The sequence below is a fragment of the Ranitomeya imitator genome, chromosome 7 (genome assembly GCF_032444005.1).
Source record: "Ranitomeya imitator isolate aRanImi1 chromosome 7, aRanImi1.pri, whole genome shotgun sequence".
NCBI lineage: Eukaryota > Metazoa > Chordata > Amphibia > Anura > Dendrobatidae > Ranitomeya > Ranitomeya imitator.
Genome location: NC_091288.1, coordinates 222,909,095 through 222,935,369, shown reverse-complemented (window position 1 = coordinate 222,935,369; position 26,275 = coordinate 222,909,095). Strand labels below are relative to the sequence as shown.

Here is a 26,275-nt window from a genome sequence, read left to right as displayed (position 1 = left end):
TGTCTTTTGACATTGTTGTAACCGTGGTTCTCTGACCGGCTGTGATGATTTTACCGCCGATCAGAGGCAGTGCTTTCTGCGATGTCATACACATGACAGAGCGACAAACACCCGGTGTTCGGGGAGCCGAACCTGAACAGTAAAATGGACTTCCTGGTGAAGTTCGTGTTGTGTGCCCGGTACGGACGCCGAGCTTTACTGTTCGGGTTCACCCAGCTCTAGAAAGTACGTCTATGTCATTATTTTGGGCACAAGAGGCCACTGCAGCTCTTTTACAGCCACATTTGGTCTTATTAGGAGTCTACATAAAGTTCTGCTTATTGAACACGTTGGGGCCACAGATGGTTAATCCTTCCATAGAATGCTGCTAGACCGGTTTGTGAGGGTGTGCACTGGTGTTTTGTGCCCTGATGAGCTGGTGACATGGAGAGAATGACGGTGTGGGGCCCTATATTTGTACACGGGGGCCCCACCAGCTGGAACATTTATGAATCTTAAATTCCATCCCCAAGATCCGACAAAAAGAGAGTCCTGACCGATCATTAGTGTTACTACGACAAAGTGAAAGTAAAAAGTGAGGAAACAAAAGTGAATCTAAGATCACACGAAACTGAACGAGGACGACATCCACCATGGATCACCACCAGCTGAGGAAATACATCCAGACCTTCAGCCTGGACAGCGGTCCTCGGGGCAGTCAGGGGTACACGCGGGTTCTCCTGCAGCTCATTGGTCACATGGGACACGGTAAATCGGCCCTTGTGAACTCTTGTAAGTACGTCCTGGATGATGGAGAGTTTACAGAACATGCAAGGTCCAGGGATAGCGAGATAACAGATGGTGGTTCGGTGACAATGACACGAAGGTCCTATAATCTGACCGATAACGTCACCATTGTGGACAACAGAGGATATGCCACGATGGAGAACTTCGAGACAGTGGAGGTCTATACTCAACTTGGTGAGTGTGGAGTCTTCTGTATCGTCATTATTACCTCAATGTCTACAAGGTGTGAAAGACCGAAAGATTGTGTGGATCAGTGATGAAAGGGTTGTCCCATAATTGGGGCATCTGGAGATCATTGAGAGTGGAGAGGGGTCCAGCGCTGAATGTTCCCTATTCTGCCCAGTATGACATGGTTTTTACTGGGTTTTGTGTCTTATATCCTGATCGCTGGTTATATCAGCTCTTAGTTACGTTACAACAGCTGGACCCAAAGAAATCAGGTTATTTTGGGGGGAGAAATGCTAAATATACCCTTGTACTGCTCTGATAAGATAGGTGAGAGGAGATAGGGGTTCTCTTTTCTGTCTCATTCGCATACATAGTATCAGCACATTTTATTATTTCTTCATTAAAAATAGTTACTAATAGTTTAAATGTAGACAATGGATAATTATTCATAACCTATCATCTAATAATATCCAAATCAGGACAAAAAAAGTGGAGAGTACAGACTGGAGATGGATGGACGAGCAAGCACGGTCTGTCATGGGATAATCCTGAGCAGTGGATGCGCTAAGGCCGGATACAGATTAGATAAACCCGGCAATGGCATCTAGTAGAGGAAGCACGGTATCGGGGGGACACGGGGATTGATGTTACTTTCCCTTGTTATATGTACAGATCTCCGGCCTAACCGCGGAGGTTGACACCTTAATAAAAATGATATTGGCGCCCTGCTCCACGACGGCTCTCTCTGGATATCACTAACTCCCTCAACTTCTTAGACAATCTCAATCCGAGAACTATTGCCCTTTTCGAAAGAAATACAGTGGGGCAAAAAAGTATTTAGTCAGTCAGCAATAGTGCAAGTTCCACCACTTAAAAAGATGAGAGGCGTCTGTAATTTACATCATAGGTAGACCTCAACTATGGGAGACAAACTGAGAAAAAAAAATCCAGAAAATCACATTGTCTGTTTTTTTAACAATTTATTTGCATATTATGGTGGAAAATAAGTATTTGGTCAGAAACAAAATTTCATCTCAATACTTTGTAATATATCCTTTGTTGGCAATGACAGAGGTCAAACGTTTTCTGTAAGTCTTCACAAGGTTGCCACACACTGTTGTTGGTATGTTGGCCCATTCCTCCATGCAGACCTCCTCTAGAGCAGTGATGTTTTTGGCTTTTCACTTGGCAACACGGACTTTCAACTCCCTCCAAAGGTTTTCTATAGGGTTGAGATCTGGAGACTGGCTAGGCCACTCCAGGACCTTGAAATGCTTCTTACGAAGCCACTCCTTCGTTCCCCTGGCGGTGTGCTTTGGATCATTGTCATGTTGAAAGACCCAGCCACGTTTCATCTTCAATGCCCTTGCTGATGGAAGGAGGTTTGCACTCAAAATCTCACGATACATGGCCCCATTCATTCTTTCATGTACCCGGATCAGTCGTCCTGGCCCCTTTGCAGAGAAACAGCCCCAAAGCATGATGTTTCCACCACCATGCTTTACAGTAGGTATGGTGTTTGATGGATGCAACTCCGTATTCTTTTTCCTCCAAACACGACAAGTTGTGTTTCTACCAAACAGTTCCAGTTTGGTTTCATCAGACCATAGGACATTCTCCCAAAACTCCTCTGGATCATCCAAATGCTCTCTAGCAAACTTCAGACCGGCCCGGACATCTACTGGCTTAAGCAGTGGGACACGTCTGGCACTGCAGGATCTGAGTCCATGGTGGCGTAGTGTGTTACTTATGGTAGGCCTTGTTACATTGGTCCCAGCTCTCTGCAGTTCATTCACTAGGTCCCCCCGCGTGGTTCTGGGATTTTTGCTCACCGTTCTTGTGATCATTCTGACCCCACGGGGTGGGATTTTGCGTGGAGCCCCAGATCGAGGTAGATTATCAGTGGTCTTGTATGTCTTCCATTTTCTAATTATTGCTCCCACTGTTGATTTCTTCACTCCAAGCTGGTTGGCTATTGCAGATTCAGTCTTCCCAGCCTGGTGCAGGGCTACAATTTTGTTTCTGGTGTCCTTTGACAGCTCTTTGGTCTTCACCATAGTGGAGTTTGGAGTCAGACTGTTTGAGGGTGTGCACAGGTGTCTTTTTATACTGATAACAAGTTTAAACAGGTGCCATTACTACAGGTAATGAGTGGAGGAAAGAGGAGACTCTTAAAGAAGAAGTTACAGGTCTGTGAGAGCCAGAAATCTTGATTGTTTGTTTCTGACCAAATACTTATTTTCCACCATAATATGCAAATAAATTGTTAAAAAAACAGACAATGTGATTTTCTGGATTTTTTTTTCTCAGTTTGTCTCCCATAGTTGAGGTCTACCTATGATGTAAATTACAGACGCCTCTCATCTTTTTAAGTGGTGGAACTTGCACTATTGCTGACTGACTAAATACTTTTTTGCCCCACTGTATATATTAAATACGATGACAACTGTTAACATCCATAATTGGGTGACGGAGGTGAGTCCATCACCCAAGTCCATTTACCCAACCAGCAAACAGAAGATAAATGCAGTATGGCGACTCTTGTGGAAGAAATGATGTCTTGACGTTATACTGTATAAAAAAGAACCATCATATCTGTCCGCCCATCATAAAATGTAATTCCTATCCAATGGAGAAAATCAATGTTTCCTGAGAAATTACAAATCGTATGGTAACAGAATGAACGCTTGGCTCTCTTCACAGTGTGATGCTCGTGTAGTAAGTCACTCGGGAGTAATAGGTTATACGGTAAAAACTGCAGCTGACCCGCCGGATCCTGCACAGAATAGATATCCTGACTCTGCGGTCCCTAGCGGTGCCTGTGGGTGCAGAGATAGCCCTAACCACAGACTAGAAGATGGCAATTCAGACCTAGTCGCCTAAACCGACGTCGAGTTGCTTCAGGTTCCTCCTAAAGAACTAGAGGGCTGAGCAGAGTGCGAATTACCGACCGGAGGAGACATGTGCTAAACGGAGGAAAGGTCTGGGCAACAAACAGGCAAGCTGCACATGTGATGAGGCTGCCTAACATGCAGCCACAGACACTTGGCCATAATATATGAGCGCTCCCAGATGCTCAGATAACTCCCGAATGTGCTCGAATAAGGCTGGTTTCACACTTGCGTTTTTATCTGCAGCGTTTGTACCGCAAATGCGTTTTTTTCCCCTATGTTTAACATTAAAAACGCATGCTTTTTTATACGCGTTTGGTCACGTTTTTGAACGCATGCGTTTTTTTGCTGCATGCGTTCTTTTGCAGAAATGCAACATGTAGTAATTTTCAGAGGCGTTTTTTGACGCAAAAAAAACGCATGCGTTCGTATGCGGGTTTTTTTGCGGCAAAAAATGCATTGGAGTCAATGGAAGCACATGCATTTGGTTGCGTTAAAAACGCATGCTTTTTTATAGAAAAAAAACAGAAAACACACTGATATGCCACCCCCCACCATAAAGGTGATAAAGAGATCCTAACCCTAACCCTAAAGGAATCCTAACCCTAACCCTAACCCTAGGGATCCTAACCCTACCCCTAACCCTAACCCTAAGGGTTATGGTTAGGATCCCTTTAGGGTTAGGGGTAGGGTTAGGGTTACGGTTAGGATCCCTTTAGGGTTAGGGTTAGGATCCCTACCCCTAACCGTAGCTATTTCTGTTTATTTTGTGTTGATTTTGATGATTGGCAGCTGTCACACACTTCTCATCATGCGTTTAAAAAAGGCAAATGCATGAAAAAATGCATGTAAACGCTTCAACCACATCCAAAAACGCATGCGTCTAAAAAACGCAGCGTTTGCACGCGTTTACATGCGTTTTTTCACCATGCGTTTTTTTTTTTTTAAACGCATGCGTTTTAAAACGCAAGTGTGAAACCAGCCTAAGATGTTCTCCAGGCACGCTCATTCATCACCATGATCAATGAGTGGAACAGGCGGCCACGAGAGGTGGTGAGTTCTTCAATGAAAGTCTTCACACAGAGGCTGGACAGACACCTGTCTGGGATGGATTAGTGACTCCTGCTTTGAGCAGAGGGTTGGACCAGATGACCCAGGAGGTCCGTCCAACATCCTAGGACTGTATGATTCTTTGAAGACCTCAGATAATTGACTCTACAATTTCCATTCCAGGTCACTCTCAGAAATCGCCTGTTTTTTTCTGATAATTTTTTCCGTTGTAGTTCACCTGCCTATAAACCTTCTTCTGAAACCTCTGGATTTCGTGTGTCTGGTAAAATTGATGTAGAAGCGTTGTCTTCCTTTAGACTACTTGTTCTTGTCTGAGCAGAAGCTTTTTATGTCATGGCGCAATTTGTACAATATCTCATTTCGAGTATCAAATTGATTATTCAAATCCTCAATATATTCTGCAAATATCAAACAAGCTGGACAATCAAAGTAACCCCCGTCAGATTCTTGTGTGTCACCCTGTGTGTCAGTGTCACTGGTCTCCTGTGTGTCCCCCTGTGTGTCAGTGTGACTGGTCTCTTGTGTGTCACCCTGTGTGTCAGTGTGACCGATGTCTTTTGTGTGACCCTGTGTGTCAGTGTGACTGGTCTCCTGTGTGTCACCCTGTGTGTCAGTGTGAACGATGTCTTGTGTGTCAGTGTGACTTGTCTCCTGTGTGTCAGTGTGACCGATGTCTGGTGTGATAGTACTTGCTTTGTGTTTCTGTTGTGTCACAGACTATCTTATTATACCCTCGGACCATGTACATTACAGTTTGAACTCTTTTTCTGAGGAAAACCTCTCATCATTTCTAAGGTTCTCAGCTTCGCGTTGACTGTACAATCTAGACCTTCTCTGTGGATCTGTATGGATATGAACAAGCGTAAACTCTACATAACTTTTCTTAGAATAGTCATGAATAAACTCCATTTTCTCACCTATGGAACGTCTTCTCCTCCCCTGGATTGATCCTATCATCAGTGGATGGTCCTCGGTGTGTTTACTGGATTCCTGGGACTTCTGTCTGGATGGGACACATGCAGCTTTTGATGGTTGGAGACATGAGCCCTCTAGATTCTGTCTGATCCTTGTGACTTGAACTAATTAATGTGGTGGAAATCCTGAATCTTGGACAACAGGAGTTTACAAAAGTTCAAAGCTCTCCTCCTCCCTGTGTGCAAGGAGAAGGAATCCATACTAGTGCTGAGCGAGTGTACTCGTTGCTCGGGGGTCCTCCGAGTATTTTTTAGTGTTCGGAGATTTAGTTTTCATCGCCGCAGCTGAATGATTTACAGCTACTAGCCAGGCTGAGTACATGTGGGGGTTGCCTGGTTGCTGGGAAATCCTCACATGTAATCAAGCTGGCTAATAGCTGTAAATCATTCAGCTGCCGGGATGAAAACTAAATCTCCGAACACTAAAAAATACTTGGAGGACCCCCGAGCAGCGAGTATATTCGCTCATCACTAATTCATGCAAAACAAAACACGTTTTGTAAGTAAGAGCACGGAGAGCCTAGAAGGAAGAGCAATGTGGAATTGTGCGGATAAGACAAATATTGTTTCACTTTAATTCAAAAAGTGGTTACAAAAATGAAGAAAAGTAAGTTCATAGCACAGAAAAATAAGTCATAGGTTATAAAAGAGAAAACCAGCATTCGGTGCTTCTTACATATGGTCCTGAGGCTTGATGTGGTCCGGGTTGGAGATTCTGAAGGAGCGAGATCTGAGTCAGTGATTCCTAGGTCGGCTGATCCACCATCTTACCTCGCTGACTTACATTGGACACCATGCTTCCCTGTTACGTTCCCTGCTATGGTCACTTTGCTGTTAGATTAGTAGCTTTTACGTATGAGAAGAACACTAGTAACTTGTATTCTATGTATTCTAGTTACCTTATATTTATTTATTTTGTTTGCATATTACCTCATTTCAGAATACTTAAACCCTATATCTTATGACCTTTGACTACCATTTGTTATCTCCAAATAGCCACATTGACAGTTCAATTGGGCAAAAGTCCTATAGTCATGACAAAGAACAGATGTATCTGCCAAAATCCTCACAACTCACTGACCAATGTATTTGCTTACTTGTTAGACCCTAAACATGTTAAGTAATACGCATATTTTTATCATTAGAATGTTAACATTTTACAGACCCCTGTAGGTTCACTGAAAAATATATGTAATTATACAACCTTGTACGCGGTGTTTTGACATGGGACTGTGTATTCTCCTTCCTCTTCTATTGGCGCACGTTCTTTGAATCTGTTTCTATATTTAAACCATGTGTGAGGAGCGCCAGGGCTGTAGTCTTGGCTGACATATATTGCTCAATCGCGTCCTGGTACCTCGTCACATGAATACAGTGTCCCCATTTCTTGCATATGTAACACCCCAGGAAGCTGGTTGTTACAGTGGTATTGCCTTCCTCATGCCTGGAAGCAAGGAGGATCCCTTTAACAGGTAACATGTACACACAACACTGTTCTGTCTCCAGGCCAGAAGGGGGAGCTCGAGACCTGGTTTGAGGGTGGCTTCCCTATATATTCTGGCTGGAGGAGGAGTTAGAGAGAGTCTGTGAGGATAGCTGGAGCTGAGCAGACATGCGGCTCTGCAGCTCCTGACAGGAGAGTCGGACAGTCAGTAAGAGACATTGAGGGTAGAAGGAGCAAAGGAGGAGAGAGAGAAACTGGAGTGGAGCTGCGATTGGGCTCACTCCAGCATAAAGCGCAGAAGCCGGAGACCAGAATTCCGAGGTTGTGGGCGTAACTGTATGACGCACAGCAGAAATCAGCGGGCAGGAGATTCCAAGTCTCCTGCTCACCATTACACCTGAAGGCACAGCAACAGTTAGAGTCCAGAGTCACCACAAGAAGGGACACCTGTAAAAAGGCTCAAGTTGCCTGCCATATGGGTAGTGTCCACCTAAAAGGGACAGAGAGAAAGAGAGGACCTTGTGTGAAGTCTCAGACAGCAAGGAACTTAGAACACAGCGCAGTAAGGAAGGCTTCCAACCCCACCTGGCTAGGGGGATTCTGAATCGCTTTCAGGCTGCCCAGATTCCAAAGACCACCTGTAACCTGTACCTGAACTTCCCCAGTAAAAGGTAAAGAGACTGCAACCCTGTATCCTCCAATTCTTTCCTGCACTTCGCCATCTATCATCCTTTCCAACTATACCGGGAGCCCTGGGGACTAAGTTCTACCTGTAGAGAACTATACCACCTCTGTTATGATCCGGTGACCTTGGAGCCGCATGAATAACTTTCACTGGAGTAGGTGATAACTGTACTGACCACAAATCCTGATCTGACACCGCAACTAGAAGTAGCCGTGGGGTGTGCCTAACAAACCCTAGACACCTCGTCACAGCCGGAGAACTAAATACCCCTATAGATGGAAATAGGAATACTATCTTGCCTCAGAGCAGAACCCCAAAGGATAGGCAGCCCCCCACGAATATTGACTGTGAGTAGGAGAGGAAAGACACACGTAGGCACAAAAAAAAGGATTTAGCAAAAGAGGGCACTCTAGCTAAAATAGGAAAGGATAGGACAGAGTTCTGTGCAGTCAGTATTAACCCCTTCCCGACCCATGACGCCACGTAGGCGTCATGAAAGTCGGTGCCATTCCGACCCATGACGCCTATGCGGCGTCATGGAAAGATCGCATCCCTGCAGATCGGGTGAAAGGGTTAACTCCCATTTCACCCGATCTGCAGGGACAGGGGGAGTGGTAGTTTAGCCCAGGGGGGGTGGCTTCACCCCCTCGTGGCTACGATCGCGCTGATTGGCTGTTGAAAGTGAAACTGCCAATCAGAGCGATTTGTAATATTTCACCCATTATAACGGGTGAAATATTACAATCCAGCCATGGCCGATGCTGAAATATCATCGGCCATGGCTGGAAATACTAGTGTGCCCCCACCCCTCCGATCGCCCCCCCACCCCCCCGATCTGGCCGGTACACTGCTCCGGCTCCCCTCCGCCCTGTGCTCCGCTCCCCCCCGTGCTCGTGTCCGCTCCCCCCGTGCTCCAATCACCCCCCCGTGCTCCAATCACCCCCCCTGCACTCCGATCCACCCCCCCGTGCTCCGTTCCACCCCCCGTGCTCCGTTCCAGCCCCCCCGTGCTCCGTTCCACGCCCCCCGCGCTCCGTTCCACCCCTCCCGCGCTCCGATTCCCACCCCCGTGCTCCGATCCCCCCCCCCGTGGTCCCACCCCACCCTATCATACTTACCGATCCAGCCGTGGTCCCGTCCGTCTTCTCCCGGGCGCCGCCATCTTCCAAAATGGCGGGCGCATGCGCAGTGCGCCCGCCGAATCTGCCGGCCGGCAGATTCGTTCCAAAGTGCATTTTGATCACTGAGATATAATCTATCTCAGTGATCAAAATAAAAAAAATAATAAATGACCCCCCCCCCTTTGTCACCCCCATAGGTAGGGACAATAAAAAAATAAAGAAATTTTTTTTTTCCACTAATGTTAGAATAGGGTTAGGGTTAGGGGTAGGGTTAGGGTTAAGGTTAGGGCTAGGGGTAGGGGTAGGGGTAGGGGTAGGGTTAGGGGTAGGGTTAGGGTTAGGGGTAGGGCTAGGGGTAGGGTTAGGGTTAGGGGTAGGGGTAGGGTTAGGGCTAGGGTTAGGGTTAGGAATGTGCACACGTATTCTGGTCCTCTGCGGATTTTTCCGCTGCGGATTTGATAAATCCGCAGTGCTAAACCGCTGCGGATTTATGGCGGATTTACCGCGTTTTTTTCTGCGCATTTCACTGCGGTTTTACAATTGCGATTTTCTATTGGAGCAGTTGTAAAACCGCTGCGGAATCCGCACAAAGAAGTGACATGCTGCGGAATGTAAACCGCTGCGTTTCCGTGCAGTTTTTCCGCAGCATGTGCACAGCGATTTTTGTTTCCCATAGGTTTACATTGAACTGTACACTCATGGGAAACTGCTGCGGATCCACAGCGTTTTCCGCAGCGTGTGCACATACCTTTAGAATTAGGCCATGTGCACACGGTGCGGATTTGGCTGCGGATTCGCAGCAGTGTTCCATCAGGTTTACAGTACCATGTAAACATATGAAAAACCAAATCCGCTGTGCCCATGGTGCGGAAAATACCGCGCGGAAACGCTGCGTTGTATTTTCCGCAGCATGTCAATTCTTTGTGCGGATTCCGCAGCGTTTTACACCTGTTCCTCAATAGGAATCCGCAGGTGAAATCCGCACAAAAAACACTGGAAATCCGCGGAAAATCCGCAGGTAAAACACAGTGCCTTTTACCCGCAGATTTTTCAAAAATGGTGCGGAAATATCTCACACGAATCCGCAACGTGGGCACATAGCCTTAGGGTTAGGGTTGGAATTAGGGTTGTGGTTAGGGTTAGGGGTGTGTTGGGGTTAGTGTTGTGGTTAGGGGTGTGATGGGGTTAGGGTTGTGATTAGGATTATGGCTACAGTTGGGATTAGGGTTAGGGGTGTGGGGGGGTTAGTGTTGGAGTTAGAATTGAGGGGTTTCCACTGTTTAGGCACATCAGGGGTCTCCAAACGCAACATGGCGCCACCATTGATTCCAGCCAATCTCGTATTCAAAAAGTCAAATGGTGCTCCCTCACCTCCGAGCCCTGACGTGTGCCCAAACAGTGGTTTACCCCCACATATGGGGTACCAGCATACTCAGGACAAACTGCGCAACAATTACTGGGGTCCAATTTCTCCTGTTACCCTTGTGAATCTAAAAAAATGCTTGCTAAAACATAATTTTTGAGGAAAGAAAAATGATTTTTTATTTTCACGGCTCTGCGTTGTAAACGTCTGTGAAGCACTTGGGGGTTCAAAGTGCTCACCACATATCTAGATAAGTTCCTTGGGGGGTCTAGTTTCTAAAATGGGGTCACTTGTGGGGGGTTTCTACTGTTTAGGCACACCAGGGGCTCTGCAAACGCAACGTGACACCCGCAGACCATTCCATCAAAGTCTGCATTTCAAAAGTCACTACTTCCCTTCTGAGCCCCGACGTGTGCCCAAACAGTGGTTTACCCCCACATATGGGGTATCAGCGTACTCAGGAGAAACTGGACAACAACTTTTGGGGTCCAATTTCTCCTGTAACCCTTGGGAAAATAAAAAATTCTGGGCTAAATAATTATTTTTGAGGAAAGAAAACGTATTTATTATTTTCACGGCTCTGCATTATAAACTTCTATGAAGCACTTGGGGGTTCAAAGTGCTCACCACACATCTAGATAAGTTCCTTTCAGGGTCTAGTTTCCAAAATGGGGTCACTTGTGGGGGGTTTCTACTGTTTAGGCACATCAGGGGCTCTGCAAACGCAACGTGACGCCCGCAGAGCATTCCATCAAAGTCTGCATTTCAAAACGTCACTACTTCAATTCCGAGCCCCGGCATGTGCCCAAACAGTAGTTTACCCCCACATATGGGGTATCACCGTACTCAGGAGAAACTGGACAACAAATATTGGGGTCAAATTTCTCCTGTTACCCTTGGGAAAATTAAAAAATTCTGGGCTAAATAATTATTTTTGAGGAAAGAAAACTTATTTATTATTTTCACGGCTCTGCATTATAAACTTCTATGAAGCACTTGGGGGTTCAAAGTGCTCACCACACATCTAGATAAGTTCCTTTGGGGGTCTAGTTTCCAAAATGGGGTCACTTGTGGGGGGTTTCTACTGTTAAGCCACATCAGGGGCTCTGCAAATGCAACGTGACGTCCACAGAGCATTCCATCAAAGTCTGCATTTCAAAACGTCACTACTTCACTTCCGAGCCCCGGCATGTGCCCAAACAGTGATTTACCCCCACATATGGGGTATCAGCGTACTCAGGAGAAACTGGACAACAACTTTTGGGGTCAAATTTCTCCTGTTACCCTTGGGAAAATAAAAAATTGCAGGCTAAAAGATCATTTTTGAGAAAATATTTTTTTTTTTTATTTTCATGGCTCTGCGTTATAAACTTCTGTGAAGCACTTGGGGGTTCAAAGTCCTCACCACACATCTAGATTAGTTCCTTTGGGGGTCTAGTTTCTAAAATGGTGTCATTTCTGGGGGATCTCCAATGTTTAGGCACACAGGGGCTCTCCAAACGTGACATGGTGTCCGCTAATGATTGGAGCTAATTTTCCATTTAAAAAGCCAAATGGCGTGCCATCCCTTCCGAGCCCTGCCGTGCGCCCAAACAGTGGTTTACCCCCACATATGGGGTATCAGCGTACTCAGGACAAACTGGACAACAATATTTGGGGTCCAATTTCTCCTATTATCCTTGGCAAAATAGGAAATTCCAGGCTAAAAAATCATTTTTGAGGAAAGAAAAATTATTTTTTATTTTCATGGCTCTGCGTTATAAACTTCTGTGAAGCACCTGGGGGTTTAAAGTGCTCAATATGCATCTAGATAAGTTCCTTGGGGGGTCTAGTTTCCAAAATGGGGTCACTTGTGGGGGAGCTCCAATGTTTAGGCACACAGGGGCTCTCCAAACGCGACATGGTGTCCGCTAACAATTGGAGCTAATTTTCCATTCAAAAAGTCAAATGGCGCGCCTTCCCTTCCGAGCCCTGCCGTGTGCCCAAACAGTGGTTTACCCCCACATATGAGGTATCGGCGTACTCGGGAGAAATTGCCCAACAAATTTTATGATCCATTTTATCCTACTGCCCATGTGAAAATGAAAAAATTGAGGCGAAAAGAATTTTTTTGTGAAAAAAAATTACTTTTTCATTTTTACAGATCAATTTGTGAAGCACCTGAGGGTTTAAAGTGCTCACTAGGCATCTAAATTAGTTCCTTGGGGGGTCTAGTTTCCAAAATGGGGTCACTTGTGGGGGAGCGCCAATGTTTAGGCACACAGGAGCTATCCAAACGCGACATGGTGTCCGCTAACGATGGAAATAATTTTTCATTCAAAAAGTCAAATGGCGCTCCTTCCCTTCCGAGCCTTACCATGTGCCCAAACAGTGGTTTACCTCCACATGTGAGGTATTGGCGTACTCAGGAGAAATTGCCCAACACATTTTAGGATCCATTTTATCCTGTTGCCCATGTGAAAATGAAAAAATTGAGGCTAAAAGAATTTTTTTGCGAAAAAAAAGTACTTTTTCATTTTTACGGATCAATTTGTGAAGCACCTGGGGGTTCAAAGTGCTCACTATGCATCTAGATAAGTTCCTTGGGGCGTCTAGTTTCCAAAATGGGGTCACTTGTGGGAGAGCTCCAATTTTTAGGCACACGGGGGCTCTCCAAACGTGACATGGTGTCCGCTAAAGAGTGGAGCCAATTTTTGATTCAAAAAGTCAAATGGCGCTCCTTCCCTTCCAAGCCCTGCCGTGCGCCAAAACAGTGGTTTACCCCCACATATGAGGTATCAGCGTACTCAGGACAAATTGGACAACAACTTTCGTGGTTCAGTTTCTCCTTTTACCATTGGGAAAATAAAAAAATTGTTGCTAAAAGATAATTTTTGTGACTAAAAAGTTAAATGTTCATTTTTTCCTTCCATGTTGCTTCTGCTTCTGTGAAGCACCTGAAGGGTTAATAAACTTCTTGAATGTGGTTTTGAGTACCTTGAGGGGTGCAGTTTTTAGAATGGTGTCACTTTTGGGTATTTTCAGCCATATAGACCCCTCAAACTGACTTCAAATGTGAGGTGGTCCCTAAAAAAAATGGTTTTGTAAATTTCGTTGTAAAAATGACAAATCGCTGGTCGAATTTTAACCCTTATAACTTCCTAACAAAAAAAAATTTTGTTTCCAAAATTGTGCTGATGTAAAGTAAACATGTGGGAAATGTTATTTATTAACTATTTTGTGTCACATATCTCTCTGGTTTAACAGAATAAAAATTCAAAATGTGAAAATTGCGAAATTTTCAAAATTTTCGCCAAATTTCCGTGTTTATCACAAATAAATGCAGAATTTATTGACCTAAATTTACCACTAACATGAAGCCCAATATGTCACGAAAAAACAATCTCAGAACCGCTAGGATCCGTTGAAGCGTTCCTGAGTTATTACCTCATAAAGGGACACTGGTCAGAATTGCAAAAAACGGCAAGGTCTTTAAGGTCAAAATAGGCTGGGTCTTGAAGGGGTTAAAACCCTTCCAAAAATATCCACAGCAGATTATACAAAAAATTCCTCCATCTAACTAAAGACGTGGAACGTATATCTGCAACTCCAGAGAATCCTACACACAGAACAGAAATACAATAAAAAATCCAGCACACAGCATGTGTGCCAAAAAAACAGACACTTATCTTTGCTGAACTGGCAGCTAAGCAGGAGAAACCAGACAGAGGTCCAACACCTCCCAAGAACCATTGACAACTGGCAAGGACTAATGAATCCTGCAAACCTAAATACCCCAGTCAGAATTGCAATCAGCAGAAACACCTGACCATGACTGCAGCCCTGGGACAACTGCATTACCACCTACAACCACCAGAGGGAACCCAAAAGCAGAATTCACAACACACCTCTGCTGCAATACCATCATCCCCAGTGGACCCCTTTAAGAAGTGTCGGCCATCCCTGGCTGAATACCACAGGTGGCGTCACGAACATTCCTACATTAGACTTTATTCCCATTTTCATTAACCCCGTTTTACTGGATGCCCAGAGCCACGGACCGGATTACTTCCACCATGACCACCTCTTTAACCCCTTAGCGACCGCCGATACGCCTTTCAACGGCGGCCGCTAAGGGTACTTAAACCACAGCGCCGTTAATTAACGGCGCTTTGGAAAACGTGAATAGCGCCCCCCAGAGTCGGATTTTCTCCGGGGTCTCGGCTGCCGGGGGTAGCCGAGACCCCAGAGAACATGATTCGGGGGGTTTTTTACCGACCCCGCATTTGCGATCGCCGGTAATTAACCGTTTACCGGCGATCGCAAAAAAGAAAAACGCGATCTCTTTTTAATTTCTCTGTCCTCCGATGTGATCGCACATCAGAGGACAGAGAAAGGGGGTCCCAGATAGCCCCCCGATACTCACCTATCTCCCCCGGTGCTCCTCGTGGCTCCCGGTGGGCGCCGCCATCTTCAAAATGGCGGGCGCATGCGCAGTACGCCCGCCGGCCGGCCCCGGGAGAATCTTTGGGGTCTCGGCTGCCGGGGGTAGCCAAGACCCCAAAGAGCATGATCGGGGTCGATTTTACCGACCCCTGTTTTGCGATCGCCGGTAATTAACTGTTTACCGGCGACCGCAAAAAAAAAAAAAGCAAAGTGTAATTCTCTGTCCTCTGATGTGATCGCACATCAGAGGACAGAGAAATAGGGGGATTCGGGGACCCTATCATACTTACCGGTGTCCCTGGGTCCTCCTGCTGCTCCTCCTGGCCGCCGCCATCTTCTGGGCAAAAGAAAATGGCGGGCGCATGCGCAGTGCGCCCACCATCTGTCTCCATCTGCCGGCCGGCAGGAGAAGAGCAGTTGGGGCTAAAATTAGGGTTAGGGTTAGGGCCAGGGTTAGGGTTAGGGCTAGGGTTAGGGTTAGGGCTAGGGTTAGGGCTAGGGTTAGGGCTAGGGTTAGGGCTAGGGTTAGGGCTAGGGCTAGGGTTAGGGCTAGGGTTAGGGTTGGGGCTAAATTTAGGGTTACGGTTAGGGCTAAATTTAGGGTTAGGGTTGGGGCTAAATTTAGGGTTAGGGTTGGGGCTAAATTTAGGGTTAGGGTTGGCGCTAAATTTAGGATTAGGCTTCTTTCACACTAACGTCGGTACGGGGCCGTCTGTTGTGAATTCTGTGGTCAAGCTCCCTCCTGTGGTCACAAGTGGTACTGCGGCTTCTGAGTTTCCTTCCTCAGGTGATGAGGTTAAGTCGTTAGGTGCCACTCTATTTAACTCCACCTAGTGCTTTCATCCTGGCCTCCAGTCAATGTTCTAATGTTGGTCTGCTTCCTCCTGGATCGTTCCTGTGGCCAGTCTCTCCTGCATGAGCTAAGTTTGCTTGTGTTGTTTTTTGCTATTTTATCTGTCCAGCTTGCTATATTTGTTTTTCTTGCTTGCTGGAAGCTCTGGGACGCAGAGGGAGTACCTCCGTACCGTTAGTCGGTGCGGAGGGTCTTTTTGCCCCCTCTGCGTGGTTGTTTGTAGGGTTTTGTGTTGACCGCAAAGCAATCTTTCCTAACCTCGGTCTATTCAGAAAGTTGGGCCTCACTTTGCTAAATCTATTTCATCTCTGCGTTTGTACTTTCATCTCAACTCACAGTCATTATATGTGGGGGGCTGCCTTTACCTTTGGGGAATTTCTCTGAGGCAAGGTAGGCTTATTTTCCTCTTAGGGCTAGCTAGTTTCTCAGGCTGTGCCGAGTTGCATAGGGAGCGTTAGGCGCAATCCACGGCTGCCTCTAGTGTGGTTGGATAGGATTAAGGATTGCGGTCAGCAGAGTTTCCACGTCTCAGAGCTTGTCATATGTTTTTGGTTATGGTCAGGTCACTTTGTGTGCTCTGAACTTCAAGGTCCTTTGCGGTTCTGAATTACCTTATCATAACAGCCGTCGCAAGGCATCGGCCCGACATACCGACGCATGTTGTGAAAATTGTGCACAACGTGGACAGCGGATGTAGTTTTTCAACGCATCCGCTGCCCAATCTATGTCCTGGGGAGGAGGGGGCAGAGTTACGGCCACGCATGCGTGGTCAGAAATGGCGGATGCGACGTACAAAAAAACGTTACATTGAACTTTTTTTGTGCTGACGGTCCGCCAAAACACTGATCCAGTGCACGACGGACGCGACGTGTGGCCATCCGTCACGATCCGTCGGCAGTACAAGTCTATGGGCAAAAAACGCATCCTGCGGGCACATTTGCAGGATCCGTTTCTTGTCCAAAACGACGGATTGCGACGGATGCCAAACGACGCAAGTGTGAAAGTAGCCGTAGGGCTAGGGTTAGGGTTGGGGCTAAAGTTAGGGCTAGGGTTGGGGCTAAGGTTAGGGTTAGAGTTGGGATTAGGGTTAGGGTTTGGATTGGGGTTGGTATTAGGGTTAGGGTTGGCATTAGGGTTACACTTGGGATTAGGGTTAAGGTTAGGGTTGTGATTGGGGGTGTATTGGGATTAGGGTTAGGTTTGAGGTTAGGGTTGAGATTAGGATTAGGGGTGTGTTGGATTTAGGGTTTTGATTAGGGTTATGGTTAGGGTTGACATTAGGGTTGTTTTGGGGTAAGGGTTGTGATTATCGTTAGGGTTAGTGATTAGGATTATGGATAAGGTTGGGATTAGGGTTAGGGGTGTGTTGGGGTTAGGGTTGGAGCTAGAATTGGGGGGTTTCCACTGTTTAGGTACATCAGGGGGTCTCCAAACACGACAGCCAATTTTGCGCTCAAAAAGTCAAATGGTGCTCCCTCCCTTCTGAGCTCTGCCGTGCGCCCAAACAGTGGGTTACCCCCACATATGGGGCATCAGCGTACTCGGGATAAATTGGACAACAACTTCTGGGGTCCAATTTCTCCTGTTACCCTTGTGAAAATAAAAACTTGGGGGCTACAAAATCTTTTTTTGTGGAAAAAAATTTTGTTTTTTATTTTTATGACTCTGCATTATAAACTTCTGTGAAGCACTTGGGCATTCAAAGTTCTCACCACACATCTATATAAGTTCCTTGGGGGGTCTAGTTTCCAAAACGGGGTCACGTGTGGGGGGTTACTACTATGTAGGTACATCAGGGGCTCTGCAAACGCGACATGGCGTCCAATCTCAATTCCAGCCAATTCTGCATTGAAAAAGTCAAACGGCGCTCCTTCACTTCCAAGTTCTGCGGTGCGCCCAAAAAGTGGTTTACCCCCACATGTGGGGTATTGGCGTATTCAGGAGAAATTGCATAACAAAATTTATGGTTACATTTCTGTTTTTACACTTGTGAAAATAAAAAAATGGTTCTGAATTAAGATGTTTGCAAAAAAAAGTTAAATGTTCATTTTTTCCTTCCACATTGTTTCAGTTCCTGTGAAGCACGTAAACTGAGCCCAACTGAGCTATCTGGTCTCCCTAGCCCTACTGGGTTGTCTGGACTCCCTGGCCCTACTGGGCTCCAATAAGGAAATACTCTTATCTTACCCACAGCTGGCCCCTCCTACATTAAATCTTTACTATCTTGTGGGTGCTAAGATGTCCTCATCTAGTGGACTAACTCAAATACTGCACTTTCCCTACAACATACACATTTGCACATTACACTATATAAGTAGCAGCATTGCAAAACATACATGACATAGCACAAACATGGGAAAGGGGAGCGGGGTACATCACGTAGCTTTAGCAGACCCTTACACATGTATGTCTGGATTACTTCGCTATTTATGTATGAAAATCCTAAAGAAGGAGTCGGTGGACTCTGAAACCCATTGACAATACATCTACATACTTACCGACCACTGCCTCTGATACTTTAATCTGATAATTCTATGTGGGCACTATCATACTTATCCTGCCAATGTGTTTCCTCCTATGTGCGCCACGTCTGCAGAGTATGGACTCTGTATACCAGTTTCCTGATGGACTGGTGCCATAATTGATTAGTCCCTGAAGATCCCTTGATGAACCAAGAATATGGGGTGAAACGTGCTGGAAGATGAATATGATGGTTGTATAATAGACATGTGAAGATCATTGAGGCACAGATACAATGCAGTCACATGATACAAATCATCTCTGGTTGCTTTTCCAGGTAACTTCCTCCCTCTGGATGAGCCCGTGGAGTGGCACAAGAACTTTGAGTTTCTTGTTGATAGAGTGGAGGACATGCACATCGACACCAACGTCACCGATATACTTGTTCCCATCTTTGTTTACAGGTAAATGTTCTCAGTTCTCACATATTCTGTGTAGTTCCCAGCAAAAATATAAACTGGGAATTAAGTATTAGATATCCAGAGACAAGAAGGGTGATGAGGAAGAGTGTTCGAGTGCACGGAGGATGAGGTAGGTGGTAGTATCTGGGTGCACGAAGGATGAGGTGGGTGGTAATATCCGGGTGCACAGAGGATGAGGTGGGTGGTAGTATCTGGGTGCACGGAGGATGAGGTGGGTGGTAGTATCTGGGTGCACGGAGGATGAGGTGGGTGGTAGTATCTGGGTGCACGGAGGATGAGGTGGGTGGTAGTATCTGGGTGCACGGAGGATGAGGTGGGTGGTAGTATCCGGGTGCACGGAGGATGAGGTGGATGGTAATATCTGGGTGCACGGAGGATGAGGTGGGTGGTAGTATCTGGGTGCACGGAGGATGAGGTGGGTGGTAGTATCCGGGTGCACGGAGGATGAGGTGGATGATAATATCTGGGTACTAGGAGGATGAGGAAGATAGAAATAACTGAGTACACAGAGGATGATGGTAATAATTGAGTACACAGAGGATGAGGATGAAGATGTTTACCGGGTACACGGAGGATTAGGTGGGTGGTAGTATCTGGGTGCACGGAGGATGAGGTGGGTGGTAGTATCTGGGTGCACGGAGGATGAGGTGGGTGGTAGTATCTGGGTGCACGGAGGATGAGGTGGGTGGTAGTATCCGGGTGCACGGAGGATGAGGTGGGTGGTAATATCTGGGTGCACGGAGGATGAGGTGGGTGGTAGTATCTGGGTGCACGAAGGATGAGGTGGGTGGTAATATCCGGGTGCACAGAGGATGAGGTGGGTGGTAGTATCTGGGTGCACGGAGGATGAGGTGGGTGGTAGTATCTGGGTGCACGGAGGATGAGGTGGGTGGTAGTATCCGGGTGCACGGAGGATGAGGTGGATGGTAATATCTGGGTGCACGGAGGATGAGGTGGGTGGTAGTATCTGGGTGCACGGAGGATGAGGTGGGTGGTAGTATCTGGGTGCACGGAGGATGAGGTGGGTGGTAGTATCCGGGTGCACGGAGGATGAGGTGGATGGTAATATCTGGGTGCACGGAGGATGAGGTGGGTGGTAGTATCCGGGTGCACGAAGGATGAGGTGGGTGGTAATATCCGGGTGCACAGAGGATGAGGTGGGTGGTAGTATCTGGGTGCACGGAGGATGAGGTGGGTGGTAGTATCTGGGTGCACGGAGGATGAGGTGGGTGGTAGTATCTGGGTGCACGGAGGATGAGGTGGGTGGTAGTATCCGGGTGCACGGAGGATGAGGTGGATGGTAATATCTGGGTGCACGGAGGATGAGGTGGGTGGTAGTATCCGGGTGCACGAAGGATGAGGTGGGTGGTAATATCCGGGTGCACAGAGGATGAGGTGGGTGGTAGTATCTGGGTGCACGGAGGATGAGGTGGGTGGTAGTATCCGGGTGCACGGAGGATGAGGTGGATGGTAATATCTGGGTGCACGGAGGATGAGGTGGGTGGTAGTATCCGGGTGCACGGAGGATGAGGTGGATGATAATATCTGGGTACTAGGAGGATGAGGAAGATAGAAATAACTGAGTACACAGAGGATGATGGTAATAATTGAGTACACAGAGGATGAGGATGAAGATGTTTACCGGGTACACGGAGGATTAGGTGGATGGCAATATCTGTGTACATGGAGGATGAGGAAGGCTTTATTCAGGTACATGGAGGATGAGGCATATGGCCGATCCTCACCTTACTCATAAATTGGTTTTGCAGGTCTGATTTTCTTTATTTACCTTCTCCTTTGCTAATTCTCCTCTTTTGTAGCGTCAAATCCACCATCACGGAGGACATGAAGGACTATCTGCCGGTGTTTTCCAGGAACTGCACGCAGTCAACAGGTGGGTATGATGATATTCAGCACCTCGGACACATGACGGTGGCTCACAGGTCGCAGGTGTGAGAACTAAATGACCACTTCAGTGCCAGTGTCGTTATTCTCATCTGCTCCCAATCTCATATTTTGCAGGGTTGTCCCCAATCATCGTCCTCACACACAGATCCGGGGGAAATTACTTTGAGCTTAAGAAGCAATTTGAGCTTCTGGGAGCAGATAATATAATCATATTGGAGAACTACACAAGAGCGGACCACATAAAGACACGACAAAGGACCATGGACGTCCTAAACTTCATGAGACTCGCCCTTCAGAATGTCGCCTTCCGAATGGAGCAGTACATGAACCCGAGAAGAGAAAGAGTGGAGCACAAGAAATTCCTGCTCCGATACATCCACCAGTCCGTGCTGGAGGCCAGAAAGAAGGAGGAGGAAGCGATCCTAAGGAACAAGAAACGATAAGCCATAACCCAACACCGGAGTCTGGGAAAGAGGTTTTCATCGTGGCGTTAAATCAAAGTCAAACTTTATCCCAGTTGGTTATTATCCTGGGAAGACTCTACTGTCACATCTCAACGTTTCTTCAGCTGCTTTTTCCAAACTTACTTTTATAAAAGGTTGTGTCTTTATCTGAATTTGCGTCTTTCGCTTAATCTAATGGGGAGACATTTCTGAGTTTATAGGGTCTGCCTATGGCCGAGTTCACACGCTGAGTGTTTGGTCAGTATTTTACATCAGTATTTGTAACCAGGAGTGGAACAATCAGAGAAGTATCAGAAATCCGTGCATATTTATGAGCAGCTACTTGTATGAAAGAACAAAGATAAAGGTTCTGGGGGTGAGAAGGTAATGACCTCGGCTGGGGCAGAACATGGTGCATGGATTATTATGGGGGCTGCGATTGTTGCTATTTGTTACTAATCCTCCTCTGGATGGAATTCCACCTACAAACACTTGTCATTGGAAATTATAAGACAGGATAGTTTGACATTGTATCACAAAAACCCATGAGACTATCAGGTTCTAGTTGTAGATAGAAGGGCACAGCACTGTGAACAGCTTAGGACTGTAGACCCTCCTGGCTGATTTTCTTGGATGTGGAGAATCAAAATAAAAAAAATTCCTTCAGTCTCGGATGTGATCTGAGTGTGGTCCGATGTTCTCCACGGATCAATAGACATGAACGGGCGAGTGCTGGCCAATTATCGTATCAACTCAAAACAACAGAGACCGCTTGCCGATTTTTGGGGGGTTGTGTGCATGAGCCCTAAAGTGAAGAACTCCCATCAGTGCAGACGTTATTATGTGGCGCTCCCCCCGCAGTCACGGCTGCAGAGCACAGACCACCTCAACTTCATCTGTTTACTTTATGCTGTTTTCATTTTTTTTTTCCTGCATTTATTCCATTGTAAGTGGACGCTGCCCATCATCACCTTTATTCTATCTTGTAAATTATCCAGAATGAAGGATTCACAATTAAAATCACTTTGACTTTTAGGACATGGTTAGCCGCTTGTCACATTACAATAGTCATTATTCTCAGTATTTTTTGGTACAATAGCACAAGCTGTTCCATTCCTTTCCACAGTTTTTACTGGTGATTGTGAAGGATCACTTCCTGTCAGTGATTGTGGAGGGTCACTTCCTGTCTGTCAGTGATTGTGGAGGGTCACTTCCTGTCTGTTAGTGATTGTGGTGGGTCACTTCCTGTCTGTCAGTGATTGTGGAGGGTCACTTCCTGTCTGTCAGTGATTGTGGTGGGTCACTTCCTGTCTGTCAGTGATTGTGGAGGGTCACTTCCTGTCTGTCAGTGATTGTGGAGGGTCACTTCCTGTCTGTCAGTGATTGTGGAGGGTCACTTCCTGTCTGTCAGTGATTGTGGTGGGTCACTTCCTGTCTGTCAGTGATTGAAGCGGGTCACTTCCTGTCTGTCAGTGATTGTGGAGGGTCACTTCCTGTCTGTCAGTGATTGTGGTGGGTCACTTACTGTCTGTCAGTGATTGTGGGGGGTCACTTCCTGTCTGTTAGTGATTGTGGAGGGTCACTTCCGTCTGTCAGTGATTGTGGAGGGTCACTTCCTGTGTCATTGATTGTGGTGGGTCACTTCCTGTCTGTCAGTGATTGTGGAGGGTCACTTCCTGTCTGTCATTGATTGTGGTGGGTCACTTCCTGTCAGTGATTGAAGCGGGTCACTTCCTGTCTGTTAGTGATTGTAGATGGTCACTTCCTGTGTGCCAGTGATTGGGTGGGTCACTTCCTGTCTGTCAGTGATTGTGGAGGGTCACTTCCTGTCTGTCAGTGATTGTGGTGGGTCACTTCCTGTCTGTCAGTGATTGAAGCGGGTCACTTCCTGTCTGTCAGTGATTGTGGAGGGTCACTTCCTGTCTGTCAGTGATTGTGGTGGGTCACTTCCTGTCTGTCAGTGATTGTGGGGGGTCACTTCCTGTCTGTTAATGATTGTGGAGGGTCACTTCCGTCTGTCAGTGATTGTGGAGGGTCACTTCCTGTGTCATTGATTGTGGTGGGTCACTTCCTGTCTGTCAGTGATTGTGGAGGGTCACTTCCTGTCTGTCATTGATTGTGGTGGGTCACTTCCTGTCAGTGATTGAAGCGGGTCACTTCCTGTCTGTCAGTGATTGTGGAGGGTCACTTTCTGTCTGTTAGTGATTGTGGTGGGTCACTTCCTGTCTGTCAGTGATTGTGGAGGGTCACTTCCTGTCTGTCAGTGATTGTGGAGGGTCACTTCCTGTCTGTCAGTGATTGTGGAGGGTCACTTCCTGTCTGTCAGTGATTGTGGTGGGTCACTTCCTGTCTGTCAGTGATTGAAGCGGGTCACTTCCTGTCTGTCAGTGATTGTGGAGGGTCACTTTCTGTCTGTCAGTGATTGTGGTGGGTCACTTCCTGTCTGTCAGTGATTGTGGAGGGTCACTTCCTGTGTCATTGATTGTGGTGGGTCACTTCCTGTCTGTCAGTGATTGTGGAGGGTCACTTCCTGTCTGTCATTGATTGTGGTGGGTCACTTCCTGTCAGTGATTGAAGCGGGTCACTTCCTGTCTGTTAGTGATTGTAGATGGTCACTTCCTGTGTGCCAGTGATTGGGTGGGTCACTTCCTGTCTGTCAATGATTGTGGAGGGTCACTTCCTGTCTGTCAATGATTGTGGAGGGTCACTTCTTGTCTGTCAGTGATTGTGGTGGGTCACTTCCTGTCTGTCAGTGATTGTGGAGAGTCGCTTCCTGTCTGTCAGTGATTGTGGAGGGTCACTTCCTGTCTGTCAGTGATTGTGGAGGGTCACTTCCTGTCTGTCAGTGATTGTGGAGGGTCACTTCCTGTCTGTCAGTGATTGGGGGGGTCACTTCCTGTCTGTGAGCGATTGTGGAGGGTCATTTCCTGTCTGTCAGTGATTGTGCTAGGTCACTTCCTGTCGTTGCTGGTCACTTCCTGTCTGATAATGACTATGGTAGGTCAGCTTCCTGGAGTATTGCGTGGCGGGGGTGGGTGGCACTGATCTGCAGTACCCGGCACCGCCACAGTCGTACACGTGGCGTTGTAGACAATGAAGGGGCTCCGCCGTTACAATATCACATTACAATACAATGTAGCAGCTGCTGTCTACAATCTTTATTACACAACGTCCACATATCCAACAAATACGACACGCCCAAGATATTTTGTGACATCAATTTCGATCTTTGACTTTCTGATTTTATTGATTTTGTGGAATTACAGAGAGAGGTTTCTATGCTACAAAATAAAAGCTGAAATGTAATGAAGACAAACGGCGGTTGTGAGCTCAGCCGGGAACGTCCAGAGATGGAGGAGGCGTCAGCGAAGAACGGCGCTATCATCACACGATCGGCAGCGCTGCCACCCATCGGCTGCTCGTCTTATGTGATGTTACATGCCTTCAGCTGCCAGGATCACCGGGGAGCGGACGGCAAAGTAAAAAATCTCCTGTAAAGTCTGGGATACGAGATTCACCATCAGTACAGTGAAATGAAATATTGACCAAGAGGAGAAGATCACCATGATCAGGGGATCGAGGGACGGAGAGATCTCCGAGGGACGGAGAAATCAGCTTCCCCATATATATACTTCTATACATACGGTATATATAACCTGTACACGTCTCCCATACTCACAGTTTCCGCATGTGACGGCCACCACATCTTCCAGAGTGTAAGTAGCCCCGGCCCGTAGGGTATCAGCCTCCAGAACAGTCGGCTCTACAAAACGACAATGTACACGAGCAGACTCGGAGATGACACTTGACCTCAAGAATATGCATTAGAGACTATTCACTGGTTAATCACCATCTACAGAACTACCTAAATATTATATAACACCCACAATGTTATACAACCACAATTCCATAAAATGTGGGCGTTTTGTAGAAGAAAAAGAAAACCAGAATGTGATGAACTGGAACCCGCTTCTCACCATGTTTTATCACACAGAACAGAGAACAGATCAGACGTTGGACATTTCTCCTTTTCATCCGATAAAATTAACACATTTAGAAATTGAAAGTAGCGACAAAACTAAAAAAAAGTTGGGACAGGATTAACAAAAGGCCGGAAAATTAAGTGATACTAATGAATAACAGCAGGAAGGTCAATTTTCTGCTAAGTCACATAATTGTGCATAAAAAGAGCATGTGAGAGAGGCAGAGTCTCCCAGAAGCAAAGATGGTCAGAGGTCACCACTCTGGGGACACCTGCATTTAATAATTGTGGAACAATTTAAAAAAAAATGTTCTGTAAAATTGCAAAGACTTTTGAATTTCCACTATTTACAGAAAATAATCTCAACAGATTCAGAAATCCTGGAGAAATCCATGTGCACAAGGTCAACACAGGACACTTGTGATCTCCACGCTCCACAGGAGAAGAGTTGGACTCGGCCTGAGCAGGATGTTGGCCATGGCCCAGGCACAATGGTGGACACGACCACGACATGATTGTGGACATGGCTAGGAAACGATGGTGGACACGAACAGGGAATGATGGTGGACATGGCCCAGGCACAATAGTGGACACGGCCTGGGCACGATGGTGGACACTGCCCTGACACAAAGGTGGACACGGCCTGGGCACTATAGTGGAAAGAGTCTGGGCATAATGGCAGACATTGACAAGGAGTGAGGTTCGAACCCATGAGGATACATATCCATTGGATCTTTAGTCCAATGCCTTAATCACTCGGCCAACTTCACTCCTTGCATGCGTGGTATTCACCAGGATGGTCACGTGGTTAAGGCATTGGACTTAAGATCCATGGGTTCGATCCTCAAGGGTTCGAACCACACTCCTTAAATGCGAGTATTCACCATTATGGCGGACATTTCACTATAGAGAGGAGCACTGTGCACTATAGAGAGGAGCACTGCACACTATAGAGGAGCACTGTACACTATAGAGGAGCACTGTGCACTATAGAGGAGCACTGTACACTATAGAGGAGCACTGTGCGCTATAGAGAGGAGCACTGTACACAACAGAGAGGAGCACTGTGCACTATAGAGAGGAACACTGTGCACTATAGAGAGGAACACTGTACACTATAGAGAGGAGCACTGTACACTATGGAGTGGAGCACTGTACACTATAGAGAGGAGCACTGTGCACCATAGAGAGGAACACTGTACACCATAGAGAGGAGCAC

At 46.6% G+C, this 26,275-nt stretch overlaps 2 protein-coding genes across 4 annotated transcripts in view; one reads left to right on the top strand and one right to left on the bottom strand.

The window, feature by feature from the left end:
* The window catches only part of LOC138645683 (uncharacterized), a 240,895-nt gene that overhangs the window by 197,515 nt on the left and 17,105 nt on the right, over positions 1-26,275 (bottom strand). For 2 of the 3 annotated variants that reach the window (XM_069735148.1, XM_069735151.1), the window contains 2 exons: positions 24,754-24,837; positions 24,218-24,574 (listed from right to left, as the gene is read on the bottom strand). The exons of the other annotated variant lie outside the window; for it this stretch is intronic. In XM_069735148.1, the coding sequence (XP_069591249.1) occupies positions 24,509-24,574; positions 24,754-24,837 (150 nt within the window). In that variant the 3' untranslated portion in view covers positions 24,218-24,508. Of the gene's footprint in view, positions 1-24,217; positions 24,575-24,753; positions 24,838-26,275 lie in introns of those variants that run through there. 3 annotated transcript variants of the gene reach the window in all.
* Positions 390-21,247, top strand: LOC138645682 (uncharacterized). Its single transcript, XM_069735145.1, has 4 exons — positions 390-960; positions 18,579-18,705; positions 20,544-20,617; positions 20,746-21,247. Exons 1-4 carry the CDS (start codon positions 633-635, stop codon positions 21,072-21,074), a joined length of 858 nt encoding a protein of 285 aa, XP_069591246.1. The 5' UTR covers positions 390-632; the 3' UTR covers positions 21,075-21,247.